Raw genomic sequence first — 20,028 nt, forward strand, 5'->3', positions numbered from 1 at the left:
CTATAGTAATCTAAAGCTGTGATCCTGTATCTGCTTACCGAGAAGTAAGCCCTATTGAACTCAGTGGGACTTACTTCTGAAAAGACATGTATAGGATTGAACTGTAGGTTTGTTTCAGTGAATCACTGGGGATTATCCAACCAAAGAAAATATTTTAGTCTCATTTATTCCAATGGAAGAGAATTAACTACTGGCATCAGTGGGTATTAGCTAATTTAGCTGTGCTTGGATCATGGCCACTGTATGCGATATAAGATGTAGTGCAATGGGAGGATCTTTATGTAAAAACTGTTACTTTGGCTCAAAGATACTGTACAAATAACCTTATCTGAGTGCATTTGTACATTTGAGGATCAATGTTTTGTTGCAGAACTGGAACCGTGGGCCCAACAAACAGATTTAGCACTTGATTGATGCCTGTACATTGTCAATAGCAAGGTTTCTCTTTTCACACTGAGTCAACCTTCACTAAATTGTTGTTTGTGATCAGTGGTGAGGGTTTGGTTCTCATCCTGTCTACTGCGTCATTAGAGCTGTCCTGGAAGAAAAATTTTGCTGTACAAATTGTCACAATAATTCGTTTGTATTCTCGTCTGAAATTCTGGTTCAGAAGTCCATAAATGATAGCATTAAGGCAGCTGTTGAAGTATGCCATGTAGTAGCTAGAAACAAACAACCACTCTGGAATCCTGGGTGTTATTGTTTCTGGGTTGACGGCCACTGCAAGACCTATAAAATTCAAAGGAGCCCAGCAAACCGCGAAGAGTACAAAGACCACAAACATGGTCACGAAGTTTCTAAAGTCATGTGGCTTCAGCTTGGGTTTGTTGTCCGGTTTAACTCTCCTCCGTACCTGAATAACCAGGATCCATATCCTCAAGTAGCAAAATGTAACTATAGCTATTGGGAGCATGAAATGGAAAAACACAACTGCTATTGTGTACGCAGAGCTCACTGACTGGGAGAAGGTACATGAGTAGATCCTGGCATCATACTGAAGTGATCCAACAAACAGATTGGGCACAATGGCAACAAATGTCAAGAACCAGATAAGAATGACATAGCACAAAGAATTCTTGTCACTGTACAACTTATCATACTTGAGGCTGTGGCAGATGTAGCAATATCGGTTAATGGCAATTCCAGTAATGTTGAAGATGGATCCAATAACACTTAGGCCCATAAGAAACCCACTGATTTGACAATGGACGTATCCCAGGTTCCATCCGTTGTGAAAGACAGATGTCAGGACCAGAGGATATGGGTAGATGGCCACTACCAGGTCAGCGATAGCTAGGCTGACAACGAAGACGTTTCCTGAAAAATAAACATATATACATTGATAAACTACCTTCAGTAGGGTGTTTTTTTTAACCAAAGCCACATTCCAGTTGGACTGCAACTGTATGCATCTATTAAACAGTTTTTGGGTGTGTTGCAGCTGATATAGACTGGTTCCTGTGTTTGTATCCTTATTATGTAGTCTGTTGTTGCTGGGGAATAACCTTTTTAGGCTGAGTGGCTATCTGTAAGCACACACAGGCCTACCATCCATGACCTGTGAGAGGGAAGTATCATAGTCCAGGAAACTGTAGATCACTGATGCTACATTTGTGGTTTCCACTAGGAACTGTAGGTGACAACAAGTAGTGTTCCATTTTTTCCCCTTCTGGGTTTGTATTGGTTATTCTTGGGTCCCAATCTGGCTCTCAATCTGGCTCTCTTGATCTGTTTTTTTCACTTTCTTGGGTGAGTACTGTAGTCTGAGAAATGCCTGATTTAAATCCTTAAGAGACCACATAACAAGGATACAAACACAGGGATCAGACACTGCAACAAAGCCAGATGCCAGCTCTGTCTCTCTATCTGCTCTGGCAACACTATTACAGGAACTAAAAATGTCACCCACAACATCAGGGGTTCATAAACCTGTCCATCTTCCAATATGATATATGCCATCATTTGCCACAATGCCCTACTACATTATGTATAGGTCAAGCAGGCCAGCATCTATGCAGAAGAATATCAAATTGTAAAATATGGTCATCCAACCCATAGTGTTGCTAATATTAAAATAATAATTGTGATGCAAGGGAGGGTTATCTATATCAAGCCCCAAAATTGGTACAAACTGTGTGTGATGGTTGCAATTAGACAGTGTCGGCAGCTCATCTGAATATATTATGGGTAACCATGACAAGGTACAAGAACTTAAATAAGTTGCTTAGGTAAGTACAGTCCTGGTTCCACTCCGTTCAGGTTTTTAGAAGAAAATTACCACACCAGAATCTAGCTCTAGTCGCAAATACTTATGCATAGGTAGTTGCACAAGAATGAGGAGTGGAATGCGTGTTTAGATGTGTATCCAATAAAAAGCAATGCAATGTGTGGGTAGACATTGGCAATTGCACGACCACCAGTATGCACATTCCTATCTCTACCTTCTTGTTCAGCTCGTCATGTTTAACTCTGCATCATGCATGACTAGAGGGCACCAGTCCTTAAGCTTAGCCTCTGAAAATGGCACACAGTAGTTGAAGAGAGATGGAAACATTGCATAAACTCCAGCTACTCTTGGGAACTTTATTCTTTTTCCAGTTGAGATCATCTCTCTCAGATGTGAAATGTCTATTTTAGAATCCAGGTTCTATATATAAACCTGGCTTGTATATAAAAAAAATCCATGTGCATATTAAATTTTAATTATATGACAGGGGCCTGTGGGATTTACTTTTGATTAACAAATTAAATTTGGTACTGCAGGTGGCTATGCAAGAGGCTATGAATGGCTTCAAACCCAGAGTATACATTTCGGCACAGAGCACGTGTGCTGCAACATCTCTTCCCATCTAAAAATAGTTCTTACACTTTACATTATTTAGCAATTTTCACAAGACTCTGTTTTAGTAGCTCAGCCAAGAGAGTGATACTCTGTGGTAGCAGCTGTCACGTTACTGGATTGACTTAGCCAAGTGACTGCCTGCTACAAGTAGACCTTGCTAGGCAAGCAGGAAGTGACCCAGGAAGCTCCAGAAACAAGCCTTCTAAGTAGCCAAGGCCTGATCAGCCCCCAAAGTCAGAAATTCTGAAACAGAAGAACTTCTGTTGAGAGATTAAAAAATCAGGAACCATTCTTGTGCCCTGCCTATGTGGTGTTTGGACTCAGGTGAAAGGTTTATATAAGAATGTCAAAGAGGCTATTATTACATATTAGCCATGTTGATATGTACTAAGTACAAGACATTACACTCTATGAATGCAATTATGGTGGTGGCAGCCACATGGATATATTATAAGTAACCATTAAAAGGGCACTGCAGTTAAAGAATAAAACTGAGAGTGTGATAATACCCCTCGGAGCTAATTTTCCTTAAGAGAGTCAAATCCCTCCCAGTTTTCCCCTTCGACTAGGGAAAGATAGCTCAGCACCAAGGCTGAAGCTTTTATTATAACTGGAGCTGTGCGCAAATGGCCTCTCAAAATTCTCCACCCTATTTGTTGGCAGAGAAATTGGGGGGACAATTTCACTGAATTTCTCCAGGGGAAAGATAAATTATCCAACAGTTTGTCACAGGCAGGGCTCACCATTGGCAGGGGTTGTAGCACAGCTTTCTTCTTCTTTCCTAAGGTGGGTAGGGGGTGTTGTGCTGCCACTGCAAGTGGCAACAGCAGCAACTGTGCTGGCAGCCTGGCCCCTATTTTAGATCCTCCACAATGTCCCATACCGTTGTTACAGGGGATTGTGGGGGAAGACAGCCACCATATAGAATTAATTGAACTGCAGGAAGCCAAGGAGGCTACAGGCTGCCAGAGAGATGACTGTACAATGAAAGACAAGACAGTCATGCACATTCCTCAGCCACCTCATGAATAAGGTAAGCACAAGAACCCCAAACTCAGCCTATGAGAATTTCTCCAAAAATTTCTTCTCCTTTGAATTCTTTTCAAAAGCAAGCAACTTCTTTTCTGTCAAATTGAATGAGAGCAGTAAAAAAAAAAAAAAGTGGGATTTTTTTTTGGCACAGCACTAATTATAACCCCTCCTCAGCTCAATCAGTCCACATCTTATCTCCAGCAATCCTCCAATAAACAGCGTAGGGATGGATGGGCGGGCCACCCCAGACCCATGCCACTCTCAGCCACTTACCCGCTCCTGGGCTCCCCACACCTGCTCAGCCTCCAGTCCATGGACTATTGCCACTTACCCACCTCTGTTTGGCTCCCTGGACAAGCCATCGACTGGTCTGAAAGTGCCCAGCAAGCAGTGTATGGCCGCCTGACCCCTCAGCAACCCTTGTTGCCGAGGCTTGTTGTATTACTTAAAGGGCCTTTTATGCAAACGGCTGTAGTAAATGGACCATTCACACCTGTAATCTTGTGTAAATGGCCACTCTACAGTGGCCATTTGTATAAACGGCCTTTTACATAAAGCAATGAGCTGCCATTGTTATGCAAAATGGTGGCTTGCTGAAGGGTCAGGCGGCCACTCGCCAAGTGCCCACAGACCGCCCAGTGGCTCGTCCAGGGAGCCAAACAGAGGTGGGTAAGTGGCAGTGGTCCATGGACTGGAGGCTGGGCAGGTGTGGGGAGTCCACCAGATTCCCCTCCCCTCTCGGACTCCTGCAACATCCCTAGTGTCATGTCATAGACCAATTTGCTTGCCTACCTTATACTGAGGCAGAGCATTGGTCAATCTATTTCTGTGTTGCATTCCATCTTGTAGTTAGCAACATTACTTTGTGTATACTATAGTATTTCATATATATATATATATATATATATATATATAGAGAGAGAGAGAGAGAGAGAGAGTCAGGGTGGAAACTGAGCCCATAGAGCCCCAGAGCAGTTCTGATTCTGAGGAAGCACAGCAGTCCATGGGAGAGGAGCTCGCTCATCTCTCACAAGCACAGCAGCTGGCAGAGATTCCTCCTGCCAGCATTCCTGGGATAGATAGTGACCCTGGCAGTGAGAGAGCACTGGAGGGGGGTTGCTGGATGCTCGATGCAGATGCAGGGAATGACGACAGATGGAGGGCACCGAAAGGAGGTGCTCTGCTCGTTTGGTGCTCAAACAACGGTCGCGTCCCGAGGACCCAAGGGAAAGAGGGAGGATGTCTCCATAGCCCATAAGTTCAGAGTCTTCCCGTGGTTCTCCTTCACAAGGGGGCCAACTGCCTTACCTGGAGCTTAGGCTACTCTGCTATCTATCCCCAGTGCAGATCCTTGCTTAGTTGCTAGTGATTAGTATCTGTAAGAGTCATAAAGGAATAAAGGAATAAAGCCTTGGAAAGAATCCTCGACATCTGTGTCCTGAGTTGGCTATTGGAGGGGACTGCAAGAGGCAGCTAGGGCGCTCCTGACATATATATACACACACACACACATATATACATACACGCTAGTACAGGTCTACTCTTATCTTCTCTTTTTGCCACTTTAGGCTGGGATTGTGAACAGATTCCAGCAGGCTAACCTGAGGGAGAGCAGGGCCATTCCATCAGCCCTGCTAAAATAATTACCCTTTCCCGCCCTTTTGCCTCCTGGATAATTCGTGTCATGTCTTTTTGCCTCCTCATGTCATGTCTTTTTAGATTGTCAGCCTCTGAGCAGGGACTGCCTGGTTTAATTGATTATATTTAAGCAACTCTGGGAGCCTTTTTGACTGAGAACCAGCATAAAATTACCTCAAATAAAAAGCAGCATGAAGAGCTAATCAATTCGGTGGGTGACATTTGGTAAAATGTAGATCCTGAAGAGAGGTGGAGTTTGACAATGACTCCCTTGAGTAAATAAGATTAGATATTGTACAATCAGGCAGATATTTGGTTTTATAGAACTTTCTGAGGTTTGATTTAATGTGCTGATATAAGTAAACATGAAAAAGCATTTGAGAATGAAGTTGAATTTGGAAGTCTAATTATAGAAAAACTTTGGATTGTATTCAATGTTAGTCTAGCTTAAGTCCCATTCATTTCAATGGGTCTACTCCAAGTAGGGCTAACACAATCCTTTATAAACATGGGTAGTGCAGCATTACATTTAGCACAGTATAAGAAAAAAAACTCATAAGGTTTATTTTTCTATGAAGATCCCATAAGCTGTGATAATTTGGAAAACTGCCACCTTTTTTCCTTTTAAAAAATTACATTACATTTGAATGAAGTCCAGATCATTAGGTTTGGAAGAAACTATGAGCTACAATGCATTTTGAATTCTCCAGTGCCTTCTGAAAAACTTTAGATGCCAGCAACTGCTGGCAATGTATTACCACTCATTCCAATATCTGCAATAATAATCGACAAATAACAAAATTTAATTGCTGTCTAACAGATATTTAAAGTATGGTGTGTTGTGTAAACCTTAATTTGTTATGGTAGTTTTGAACAGACTAAATGAATAGTTTATTGTCTCGCTTAGTTTATCCCAGCTTTTCATTTTTGAGGTGTGTACAGAATTTTACAGCTATGTAGATTTTCATTTTCTTCACCAATATGCAGAAATCCAATGTTACTAAGAGAATACAGAGTTGGATTCTGAGTTAGAGTAGATTCACTGAAATCAGTGGGAGAAGTTAGTCATGACTAATTTCAGTCCCATTGATTTCAGTGGCTTTACTCTAAGTATGCCTGAGTCTGGATCCAACCCATTGGGTTTGCTCTCATTCAGGCGCAAAGGACAAGTGATGCTCAGTTGTGGGATTCTTTGTGTTGATGTTTGTTTTTAAAATGCATATCAACCTTGACGGCTGTGCTTGAGAACAGAAAGAGCAGTGAGGTGAGAGGGGATGGTTAAACTTTTACCTTTCTGCCATTTAGCCACCCAAAATCACCCCACCCACCCCCACCAAAGCTGTTTTTCCACTCATGGCGAAAAGATGTAGGGAACAAAATATTGAATACAGGGTTCAGTGATAGACTTCTTTACATGACATGGCATGAGCAGAAAATACATAGAACAGACCAAGATCACACCCAGTGATTCTGCCCTGGCCCCCACACATTTACTAGTGTTTGTGAACACACCTTGCACACTACTAATTCTATGTATGTGGGAATGGCAAGACAGGCCCATGTGAATATAGTTTGGATGTGCATGGGATCTGTTCACAAGCTCTATGGAATGCATGTACATCACCGGCAGGTGCAGCGGGCACAGTCCAAGACCCTTCCTCTCCATTTGTTTCCTACACATACCATGTAGCATGAGCACAGCTGACGTAAACTGCAACTGTGGATTCTTTGTAATATGCCAACTACACAGTTACACAGGATCAGAAGGATCCCATGTGAAATCACCCATTGCTGAGCCAACAGTGCCCCTTTGTTATTGAGAGCCAGTGGGGAGTTGTGGTTAGCATCCTTGGCTGGGACTGGGGAGTCCCAAATCCAAATCCCCACTCCTTCATGAAGCTTACTTGGAGAGCCTGGTCTCGTCAACATGTCACAGCCAGAAATGAAAATTAATGCTAGCCGTGTGTGTGTGTGTGTGTGTGTAAGCACTGTCAACTTGTGTGCAGGGTTGTCTGGATCTCCCCCACCGATTCCAGGAATTGCAGCAGAATACAGCACTTCCAGATGTTCACATATTGTAAGAACGAAGTCAGAACGCAGTATTCACTCTGAAATTATTAATCCAGGCTGAAAGGCATGGGTAAATAATGTATAGGATCTTGAAAACCTATCGTGCAGAAGCTGCCTGCTCAAACAGAAGAAAGAGAAAGAAAAAGTCCAAGGTTGCCTTACTCGGTGGATGCTTAACTGTATATGACAATCTAAAAAAGCCTCAATACATTGCAGTTTTTTGATACAACTTCTCTTACTCAAGCAAAGAATACTTCCCCATCTCAACATCTGGCCCAGCCTTTCCCCATTGAACAAATCCAATATTGTCCCAAGCTTAATGGCATGTTAACTCCATTTGCTCACATTCATCTGTTGCTACCCTCATCTCTCCTTCCCCTCTCTCTTCCACACTGTCACTTTTAATTTGTAAACCCCCAAGTGGCAACAACCAGTGTTTGTTTACATACTGAATAAGGCAGACTTCCCCAACTGAGTGCCCTGCAGATACAACTCCCAGCAACCCCAGCCAGCATGGCCCATGGTCTGGAGGGTACCAGGTTCAAGAAGGCCGGAGAAAAGCGTCATGTATATTGATGGTACTGTATAAATCAATACAAATCTTCAAATCAATGTATCAGCATTCCTATTAAATACAGTGCAAAAGAAAAAGAGGGCCCCATTATCCACATGCCATATAACTAAACAAGTAATTCCTGAACAACTATACTCCTTACTGAAAGAGACTCTGCTATATTGGGTCCCCATCTGAGTAAGCATCAGAACTACCAAGACAAAAATGATGATGATTATAAACTACTACTATTACTACTACTACTACTACTACTAATTATTATTATTATTATTATTATTATTATTATTATTATTATTATTTCTGATCCTGAGAAAAAGTTCCCATCCGAGACATGTGAACAGCTCTGGCCTTCTTAGGCTAACTATTATACTCAGTTCTGTAACTTGGAGAAAAGGATGCTGTGTTACTTGGCAACCATAGAATTTGCTCTCCAACCATCAACCTTTACACATGCGTGCACACACACACACACACACAGAGAGAGAGAGAGAGAGAGAGAGACCCAGCGTGCAAGAGAGTGATGAAGCACTAAGAAGTTACAGTTTGGCAGGTAAGAGGTGATGGCTAGAGAGACAAAGGTGCTGCCCAAAATGGCATGGCTAGCTCTGGGATGACTTGTAAAAGCAGAAGAGGGCAGTCAGTCTCCTGAACCCCATCTAGTGTGTGTCTCTGGTCTGCCAGCCAAGCTTAACCATTGCTGAAATGTTAATGTCACTTGGGACCACATGTCTCTCAATCCACACTCACTTTTCTTAGCAACTGCATGTAATGCAACTCAGAACAATCAAGCTAGAACATTTCTAGGAGAAATGTCTATTGCTCCATCAAGCAGGCAGAAGCAGTAGCTATGACAAATAATGGCATGTCAAAAATGCAGCAGCAGCTGTATGCTGTATCAACTTACCCCTTAGCACTTAGTTTTTAAGATGAGTAATAACAGATCATCTATTATCTCTTCTGGAGGACCATCTGTGGCCATTGCAATGTACCCTAAGTGGCTAACTGTAACCATCTCCACTTACTGGCAACCAGGGTATCTATATTACTGTATTTTTGTTGTGCATTTTTGATAATAAACACCATTCCAACTGTATTTATACCCAGCATTGGATGAGAGAAGTCCAAGCAGTCATTCATCCCTAAACAAGACATAAGGAGCATTTATTCTTATTCCTGGTCTTATTGCTACTGCTACTATCGCGATTACCATTTCTACCAGGGTCAGGATAATAACTATGGCTGGGATCCAAAGAGCCCTGTGTTTAAGGGGAAGCACTTCAACACCAACATTGGCTGATTTATCCACTCCCCACCCTCCGCCCGACATTGCCAGTGGTTCAGGCAGGTCCCCCAATCCTTGCAATGGCTTTTTCAATGGCTGCAGCTGGAAGCTCCCTCTGCAGTGTGCCTGCAGAACATCTTGCACAGCCCTTTCAATCCCAACCTGTTATTCTCAATACGATACAGCGCAGACTCCTGGCAAATTTTAGATGCTGCTGTGGAGTAGTTACCAGAAGTTTCCCAACGTGGAATGTATGAGCACCTTGCTTCTTTAACAAGTCCTTGCAACTTGTACATGGCATCTAGATCCTTACAGTAAAAGTACATACAAGACAGGGCAAAAAGTAGTAAGAGAAACATGCATGTACCCCATATATGATGTGGTTATTGGGGAGGTGTCAAGATTAAATATAGACATTTTGGATGTCAGTGAACTGAAATGGACTGGAATGGGCCACTTCACATCAAATGACCACCAGATCTACTACTGTGGACAAGAGGACCACAGAAGAAATGGAGTAGCCTTCATAATTAATAATAAAGTGGCTAAAGCAGTGCTTGGATACAATCCAAAAAATGACAGAATGATCTCAATTTGAATTCAGGGTAAGCCATTTAACATCACAGTGATCCAAATATACACCCCAACCACAGATGCTGAAGAAGCAGAAGTAGATCAGTTCTATGAGGATCTGCAGCACCTACTGGATAGTACACCAAAAAAAGATGTTATTTTTATTACAGGAGACTGGAATGCTAAGGTGGGTAGTCAAACGACACCTGGAATTACAGGCAAGCATGATCTGGGAGAACAAAATGAAGCAGGACATAGGCTGATAGAATTTTGCCAAGACAACTCACTGTGCATAACAAACACTCTCTTCCAACAACCTAAGAGATGACTTTATACAGGGACTTCACCAGATGGTCGATACCGAAATCAGATTGACTACATCCTTTGTAGCCAAAGGTGGCAGACATCTGTGCAGTTGGTAAAAACAAGACCTGGAGCTGATTGTAGTTCAGATCACGAACTTCTTATTGCACAATTTAGAATCAGACTAAAGAGAATAGGGAAGACCCACAGATCAGTTAGTTATGAGCTCACTAATATTCCTCATGAATATGCAGTGGAGGTGAAGAATAGATTTAAGGGACTAGATTTAGTAGATAGGGTCCCAGAAGAACTATGGACAGAAGTTTGTCTTTGTGTTTTCTGTGTTTGTGTTCAGGAGGTGGCAACAAAAAAGTCCCAAAGAAAAAGAAAATCAAGAAGGCAAGATGGCTGTCTGCTGAGACACTGGAAGCAGCCCAAGAAAGAAGGAAAGCAAAAGGCAACAGTGATAGGGGGAGATATGCCCAATTAAATGCAAAATTCCAGAGGTTAGCCAGAAGAGATAAGGAATTATTTTTAAACAAGCAATGCACGGAAGCAGAAGAAGATAATAGAATAGGAAGGACAAGAGACCTCTTCCAGAAAATTAGAAACATTGGAGGTAAATTCCAGGCAAAAATGGGTATCCTCAAAAACAAAGATGGCAAGGACCAACAGAAGCAGAAGACATCAAGAAAAGGTGGAAAGAATATACGGAAGGTCTGTATAGGAAGGATAATAATATCGGGGATAGATTTGACGGTGTGGTCAGTGAGCTAAAGCCAGACATCCTGAAGAGTGAGGTTGAATGGGCCTTAAGAAGCACTGCTAATAACAAGGCAGCAGGAGATGACAGTATCCCAGCTGAACTGTTTAAAATCTTGCAAGATGATGCTGTCAAGGTGATGTATGCCATATGTCAGCAAATTTGGAAAACACAAGAATGGCCAACAGATTGGAAAAGATCAACTTATATCCCCATACCAAAAAAGGGAAGCACCAAAGAATGTTCAAACTATCGAACAGTGGCACTTATTTCACATGCCAGTAAGGTAATGCTCAAGATCTTGCAAGGTAGACTCCAGCAATTCATGGAACAAGAATTGCCAGATGTACAAGCTGGGTTTAGAAAAGGCAAAGGAACTAGAGACCAAATTGCCAATATCCACTGGATAATGGAGAAAGCCAGGGAGTTTCAGAAAAACATCTATTTCTGTTTTATTGACTATTCTAAAGCCTTTGACTGTGTGGATCATAACAAATTGTGGCAAGTTCTTGGTTGTATGGGGATACCAAGTCATCTTGTCTGCCTCCTGAGGAATCTGTATAATGACCAAGTAGCAACGGTAAACAGACCACGGAACAACGGACTGGTTTAAGATTGGGAAAGGAGTATGGCCGGGCTGTATACTCTCACCCTACCTATTCAACCTGTACGCAGACCACATCATGCGATGTGCTGGGCTTGATGAAGCCAAGGCTGGAGTTAAAAACACTGGAACAAACATTAACAGTCTCAGATATGCCGATAACACCACTTTGATGGCTGAAAATGAGGAGGAGCTGAGGAACTTCATGATGAAGATGAAAGAAGAAAGTGCAAAAGCTGGGTTGCAGTTAAACCTCAAAAAAACCAAGATTATGGCAACCAGCTTGATTGATAACTGGCAAATAGAGGGAGAAAACGTGGAGGCAGTGACAGACTTTGTCTTTCTAGGCGCAAAGATTACTGCAGACGCTGACTGCAGCCAGGAAATCAGAAGACGTTTACTTCTTGGGAGGAGAGCAATGACAAATCTTGATAAAATAGTGAAGAGCAGAGGCATCACACTGACAACAAAGATCCACATAATTAAAGCAATGGTATTCCCCGTAGTAACCTATGGCTGTGAGAGCTGGACCATAAGGAAGGCTGTGCGAAGGAAGATCGATGCTTTTGAACTGTGGTGTTGGAGAAAAATTCTGAGACTGCCTTGGACTGCAAGAAGATCAAACCAGTCCATACTCCAGGAAATAAAGCCAGACTTGCTCACTGAGGGAATGATCTTAAAGGCAAAACTGAAGTACTTTGGTCACATAATGAGAAGACAGGATACCCTGGAGAAGATGCTGATGCTAGGGAAAGTGGAAGGCAAAAGGAAGAGGGGCCGACCAAGGGCAAGATGGATGGATGATATTCTGGAGGTGATGGACTCGACCTTGGGGGAGCTGGGGGAGGTGACAGCCGACAGGAAGCTCTGGCGTGGGCTGGTCCATGAAGTCAATAAGAGTCGGAAGCAACTGACCGAATAAACTACAACAACCCTATATATAAACATGAGCACTTATTCATACTGCGGTAAGGTCATTAATGTAAAAACCATAAATGCACTTTCTCTCCCCTTCAATACCTTTTGCCACACCACCTGAAGGACTTCCAATGTACTTCTGATTCTTTAATTAAATACTACATCGCTCCATGACATTTATGCATTTAACAGTGAGAAAAAAGGAGTGTAAAAGGAGGGTTTTGCCCTCAAGATATTATCAAGTGCTTCATAATGTATTAAATGGATATATCAGCACATTAGCAAACATGATCTGCATCAGCTAATAAAGACTGCTCAGTGCTAATAGTAATCCTAAATTTTTTAAGCATCCTTTCTTCACAATGTCAGATTGGTTAAAATGCGATTAAATTATATACTTATAGCTGATTTATGACGGTGGATCTACAGGCTTTCATGACTGTAGCCATGAAATTAAAAGACGCTTGCTCCTTGGGAGGAAAGCTATGGCAAACCTAGACAGCATAGTAAGAAGCAGAGACATCACCTTGCCGACAAAGGTCCGCATAATCAAAGCTATGGTTTTCCCAGTAGTAATGTATGGCTGTGAGAGCTGGACTATAAGGAAGGCTGAGCACCGAAGAATTGATGCCTTCGAACTGTGGTGCTGGAGAAGACTTTTACGAGTCCCCTGGACTGCAAGGAGGTCAGATCAGTCAATCCTAAAGGAAATCAACCCTGAGTGCTCATTGGAAGGACAGATACTGAAGCTGAAGCTCCAATACTTTGGCCACCTAATGCGAAGAGAAAACTCCCTGGAAAAGACCCTGATGCTGGGAAAGATTGAAGGCAAAAGGAGAAGGGTACGGCAGAGGATGAGATGGCTAGATAGCATCACCGATGCAATGAATATGGACTTGAGCACACTCCGGGAGAGAGTGCAGGACAGGAAAGCCTGGCGTGCTATGGTCCATGGGGTCACAAAGAGTCGGACACGACTGAACGACTGTACAACAACAATGGATTATTTGACCACATAATTTCAGTAGTGACAACTACATACTTCTTGAGCCTCTCATATTGCAAACTCTTATCTTTAGCACTTCTAATATATTTTGCATGTTGATTTAGAGCACAATCCTATTGCAATGATCATAAGCCTATGAACTCGGAGGCTTCCAATCATCCTTTGCCGGGTGGAAGGGGTGGCGAAGGCAATCTTCTGCATTTTTGCTAGACGGGCATTTTTGCCCATCTAGCTGGGGCGTCTCGGAGACGAAGGGAAGGAGGCTGGAGAGGCCTCAGGATAACTCATATCCTGGCCTCTCCAGTCTCCTCCCCTCCATGCCCACTGAAACCCCCCTTTTCCCCTCTCCGAGATTGTGTTCCCAACCTCAAAGAAGCAGCGAGTGTGATTCTTTCTGCTCTGGCTGTAAGAGGGACAGGGGTCAGACCTCTGATTTAGATTTGGGAATCTAAACTTTCCTATGGCCCCCTCAGATGATGTCTAGGGGCCATAGGATTGCTCCCTTAATTCATTTTTAAACAACCCTTGGAAATAAGTTGTTATATTTTGATAGATAGATGAACAAAATGAATATGTGTAGTCATTTCTGAGAGGTCTCTCTCTAGTAAATGCAGAGACCCTGTGTTAGTGTGTGTGTGTGTGTGTGTGTGTGTGTGTGTGGCTCTTTCCCAGAAAAATAACTAGTGATCATTGTTACACAAGTTCACTATCTTACATGAGCCCAGAGAATTATCTGAAGACATATGAAATAGCTGATCTACAGAAGATAAGCATAGGGATGTATGAAAGTCACTTACCTCTTCAAAGGGTGACATTCGCGATGGGAGGGAGGCGCTCCGTACCTCCCCCCGAAATCCTACCCTGGTCGGCTCTGCTCCGTGGTGACTCCATGGAGCCGGTGGCTGGGTGCATCCACACGGCAGGTCTGCGGACACAAATGGCGGCCGGCATAGCGGCCGCCATTTGCGTCTCCGCTTTTGCCGTGATAGGCTACGTAAATATTTATGTAGCATATCACGGCAAAAGCGGGGATGCAAATGGCAGCTGCTACGCCATTTGCATCCCTGCTCTGTAGATACTTACATAGCCTATCATGGCTTGCCAGGGACGCAAATGGTGGCCAGCATAGCAGCTGCCATTTGCGGCCGCAGCCCGGCAGCGGCTGGAGCCACCGGAGCTGTTGCTGCCGCCGGAGTTGCTGCCGCCAGAGCCGCAGCCACGGAGGCTCTGTTTTGCGGGGCTTTTGCAGGGTGGTGGGGCAGGTTGCTCCGTTCCGCCACAGATTCTGGCGGGGGGGGGGGCGAATTCACTGGAATTCAGCCTCCCTGGGATCCATGGCGGAATTCTCTAACATCCCTAGCTAAGCAGGTCTGGTCTTGCAGGCTGCTTGGATGGGAGACTGGAGGTGGAACTACAACTGAGCAACTCTGACCTTCTCAGTAGAAAGGCTGTCAGTGGAAAAAAGATTTCCATTACAGCTGCAGGAATGGAATGTTCATGACAACAAAGCTAAGGAAAATAAGGCTACCAAGTGAAACTATTTAAGAGCAGCGTGTGAAAAGTGTACTAATACTTTAATCAGTATTCGACTGGATGAGGGAGAACAAATTGAAACTTAATCTAGACAAGACAGAGGTGCTCCAGGTCAGTCAAAAGGCAGATCAGGGAATAGGGATTCAGCCTGTGCTGGATGGGGTTGCACTCCCCCTGAAGACTCAGGTTCGCAGTTTGGGGGTGCTTCTGGATTCAGCCCTAAGCCTGGATGCTCAGGTTTCAGCAGTGGCCAGGAATGCTTTTGCACAGTTAAAACTAGTGCGCCAACTGCGCCCGTTCCTGGAGATGTCTGATCTGGCCACAGTGACACATGCCTTAGTTACACCCCATTTGGATTACTGCAACACGGTCTATATGGGGCTGCCTATGAAGAGTGTTCGGAAACTGCAGTTGGTTCAAAGAGCTGCTGCCAGACTGTTGACTGGGGCTGGTTTAGGGGTGTACGAAACCTACTTACCCATCCACTGAAGGGGTCCGCAGGGAGGGAGGTGATCCGTCCCTCCCCCCAGAATCCTCCCTGGCCGGCTCCGCGGCGAGTCCTCGGAGCTGCCAGACGGGCCCATCCGCAGCTAGACTTCTGGTCGCTGCCATGCAAATGGCTTCCGGTGTAGCGGATGCCATTTGCGTCCCTGCTCTTTGCCATGACAGGCTACATAAATATTTACATAGCCTATCACGGCCAAGGGCAGGGACGCAAATGGCGTCGGCTACGCCGGACGCCATTTGCTTCCACAGCCTGGCAGTGGATGGCTACGGAATGAAGATGAAGGACCCGGACTGGCCGCTGCCAGGTAGGGTCCGTCCCAACCGACCTTCGCGGAGGTGGGGTGGGAGCAGTCCGTTCCACCGCAGACTCCGGAGGGCGGGATTCTAAAGAATCCAGCCTCACTGGAGTCAGTGGAGGATTTCTCTGCCATCCCTACGCTGGTTACAGGGATACAACTCCCTTGTTAAAACAGCTTCACTGGCTTCCAGTCTGTTTCCGGGCACAATTCAAAGTGCTGACTATGACCTATAAAGCCCTATACAGCTCTGGTCCAGGTTATCTGAAAGACCATATCCTTAGGGATGTATGAAATGACTTACCTGTTTCATTTTGTGACATCTGTGGTGGGGGGGAGGCGCTCCAAAATCCTCCCCCCAAAATTCTCACCGGCTGGCTCTGCTGGACTCTGCGGAGCTGCTGGCTGGGGCTGCCTGCAGCGACATCCGGCCGCTACTGGGCTGCGCAGGGACGCAAATGGCCCCCCCAAATATTTACGTAGCCTATCACGGCTAACACAGGGACGCCATTTGCATCCCTGCGGAGGCCGTGATAGGCTACGTAAATATTTACGTAGCCTATCCCGGTGAAAAAAGGGAACGCAAATGGCGGCAGCTATGGTGGCCACCATTTGCGTTCCCTTTTTTTTCCCGTGATAGGCTACGTAAATATTTACGTAGCCTATCACGGCCTCCGCAGGGATGCAAATGGCGACCCTGTGTTAGCCGTGATAGGCTACGTATTTATGTAGCCCATCACAGCGAAAAATCATGAAGCGAATGCAGCGCAAAGCAGTGCAAATGGCACCAGGTAGGTGCTCCGTTAGGGCAGGGGGGCTTCATTCTGCCATGGATTTGGGGGGGCCGAATGCATTGGCATTCAGCCTCACTGAGATCCGTGGCGGAATTCTCCGCCATCCCTACGTATCCTCCCTTACGAACCTGCCTGTGTTCTGAGATCTTCTGGGGAGGCCCTTCTCTCAGTCCCACCACTATCACTGGCACATTTGGTGGGAACCCGGGAGAAGGCCTTCTCGGTGGCTGCCCCACAGCTGTGGAACACCCTTCCCAGGGAGGCTAGGATGGCTCCCTCCTTGATGTGTTTCTGGAGGCAGACTAAAACATTCTTGTTCCAGCAGGCCTTTGGGACATAGTTGGAACCTGGGGGTAAGCTGCTAAAAAGCTGTATTAAAATGCTGTTTAAATGTTTTAATCTAATTTTAATTATATTGTTTAATTTATATTTTAACTTTTGTGTATTTTCATAGTGTTTTAATTTTATATGTTTTAATTTTTGTAAGCCGCCTAGTGTCCCAGCACTGTGAAAAAAGCAGGGTAATCATCATCATCACCAAGTGGCACTTGACTTAGTTGTGTCTGGGTGGAGTCAGGAATTTCCTCTGATGTAGTTGTTTAAGAGAGATAATAACATTCATATTTAGCTTCCTGACTGGTGTGTCCTTTAAGGGTCAAATTACATGGTACATTAAGCATGCGGTTGCCTACTTTTTCTTTACTGAAAGTGTGCAGGGCTTGATTCCAAATGGGAACACCACTTATGGGGAGGGAAGGCTTAAACCTTCCCCCATAAGCTCCCCTCCTGATATTTCCCCTTTTTGAACACCACTCGGGGGCAGGCATGAGTATCAGGAGGAAAATGCAGGGAAGGTTTCCATCCACCCTCTTCACATGTGGTGGTCCCAATCTAAATCAGCCCCCCCCCCCCACACACACACACTTTCTTTTGAGTAAAGAACAAGTAGAAGAGAAGCTGCATGCTACATAATTAATATAATGTGTAGTTTGGCTCTAAGTCTTCCATGACAAGCAAAGATTGGACACCAGGCCTTCCTGGTTGTCCTCTGGTACTCACCATTCCACACTTTCCTTCCATTTCAGAAAATTCTGTAGTAATTTTCTTTGGGTTTTTTGTAAAAAGAATTTTAAAAATTAAGGATATCAGGGTGATACACACGTTCTTCAGTCTTAATGGTGTAATGCATCAGCAGCAGTACAGTAAATATATCTGAGGCCTATTGTGAAAGACGCTGAACAAGCAGCACCATTTCGTCTACCGTACGCAGTTTTACTATCTGGCTTAGTATTGATTTGTGACAGCATGAGATCAGCAGTACACTGAACTAGCTGGCAGGCACTCATTGTCTCAGGACAGAGGCAACCAGCGGTGATAAATGGAAAGAGCAAAGGCAGTTGCAAAGCTCTGCTCAAGAGAACAAAGAGGCGGCGGGGAGAAGGACTTTCTATAGCTCTCTTGACATGGCATCCAGTGGGCCACAGAAGCCAGCCAGCCACATCTGAGCTACTGATGTCTTGCAGTAAAGCTGCAGGAGTGACCATATACTAGACACTTTCTTCTGCTTTAGTCAAGGCAGTGTGACAGAACAGGCTTTGTATTGCCTTAGCCTGAAGCAGATATCAAAATCAATGCAAATAGAAAGGGGGACAAAAAAGGAATAAATTTAAACAAAGTGAATGTCTATATATAGACAGCTAAAGATACTTTCCTTTTAAATATTCAGCAAGAGCTCAGTTGTTCTCCCTCTGAACCTTCGTTTTAAGTTCACCATCCTTCTTTTAGCTACACATCTAGGGTCTACAGACCTGCTTCATATTTAAGAACATCTAACAAAGCAGAAAGGCAATAAGGACAACCTCTGCTTGGGAAGCTAAAAACAGAAAGAATGCACCAACAGAAAAGTATGGGATAATTAACTCTGTGTATAAGTTAAGGCAGTCCAGGTGGGGTGACCATGTGTCCTACTTTACAAAGGCCAGTCCTCTATCTGAAGGGATGTCCAGCCCAAACCTGGTTTAAAGATAAAGGACCATCAGAAGGGAGAACAGCGGCCTTGAAGTTGCCCAACTACACTTTACAGTTGGACAGCAGACTGAGGAGGCACACAGGTCATCTGGTCATACTCTTCCGGAGATGTACTGTAATTTTACTTAAGTTTAGCAATTATTTCTAAATTCGCTTGTATACATATAAATTAGCATATGCCAGCTTTATGCAGCGTTCTCATTGTTCCAGAGGCAAGTTTGAAAATGGGATAGTGATCTATGTCAGAGGTTCATAAGCCAGGAGGCAAGTAAAATATACCCCAGAACCATTACATCTGCAAAATGTTGTGTAAAATCCTGTTTTAGTTCATTTAGTTTAGTGTATGATTAAATATTGTGGACTAAGGGCCCAAGCCTCAAAGCCTCTGCAATGAGGTAATAGGTTTATAAGAGTGAGCACTAGATTCAAAGCACTTAGGAACCATTTTTCAGGTGCCCCCACCAGCTGAGGTGTGGAAGATGGTGAAGGGCCTGTTCAATACCCGCAGCGAGGTTGGAGAATGCTGCCTCCCAGGAGGATCGCTAGGCACCTATTTTCATGTCCTTTCAGCATTTATTTTCCCAGGCCTTTTAAACCACACTGCAGCTATTCTGTGTGTGTGTGTGTGTTTTGAGGGGGGAGGTTAAATTAGGAGATGGGTTTAATGCTATTTTTCGTGATTATTATTGTTACTGTCTGTGTTTCCGTGTGTTTTTATTGTGTAAGCCACCCTGATAATTTAAATACCTTAAATGAATAAGCAAACAAACAAACTGTCAAATAATTTGACGAGCTGTCGAATGGATGATGGAGCCAATTTATTTTCCCTTGCTACACGGGGCAGGATCTGAAGCAATGGGTTCAAATGACAAGAAAAAGGATAGAGACTAAACATTAGGAAGAACTTTCTGATAGTACGAACTATTTGACAGTAGTACGGATTATCTCAGAGAGCTCTCCTCAAAACAACTTTTTCATTAGTGGATTTTGAGCAGAGGCTGGATGGATACCTGTCAGGGGTGGCCGCATTCTCCCCTACAAGCCTGCCCGAGTTTTAAGATCTTCGGTGGAGGCCCTTACTTGGTATTGCCACCATCCAAGGCACGTCTGGTGGGGACACCAGAAAGGGCCTTTTCAATTACTACTCCCAGGCTCTGGAACTCCTTGCCCAGGGAGGTAAGGTTGGCCCCCATTCCATTGTCCTTCTGCCAGCAGACAAGGATCCTTTTTATTCAAGCAGGCCTTTGGCATATAAGTTAGTCTGT

The 20,028-nt window shown here is 44.1% G+C and overlaps 1 protein-coding gene across 1 annotated transcript in view; it reads right to left on the bottom strand.

Moving 5' to 3' along the window:
* Window positions 1-448: 448 nt before the first annotated feature.
* Window positions 449-20,028, bottom strand: part of MTNR1A (melatonin receptor 1A) — a 98,999-nt gene continuing 79,419 nt past the window's right edge. The window contains exon 2 of the mRNA XM_084856629.1: window positions 449-1,317. Within this exon, the coding sequence (XP_084712755.1) occupies window positions 449-1,317 (869 nt within the window). The remainder of the gene's footprint in view (window positions 1,318-20,028) is intronic.

Source organism: Heloderma suspectum, chromosome 5 (assembly GCF_057233095.1).
Source record: "Heloderma suspectum isolate Gila_16-S chromosome 5, 16-S_ref, whole genome shotgun sequence".
NCBI lineage: Eukaryota > Metazoa > Chordata > Lepidosauria > Squamata > Helodermatidae > Heloderma > Heloderma suspectum.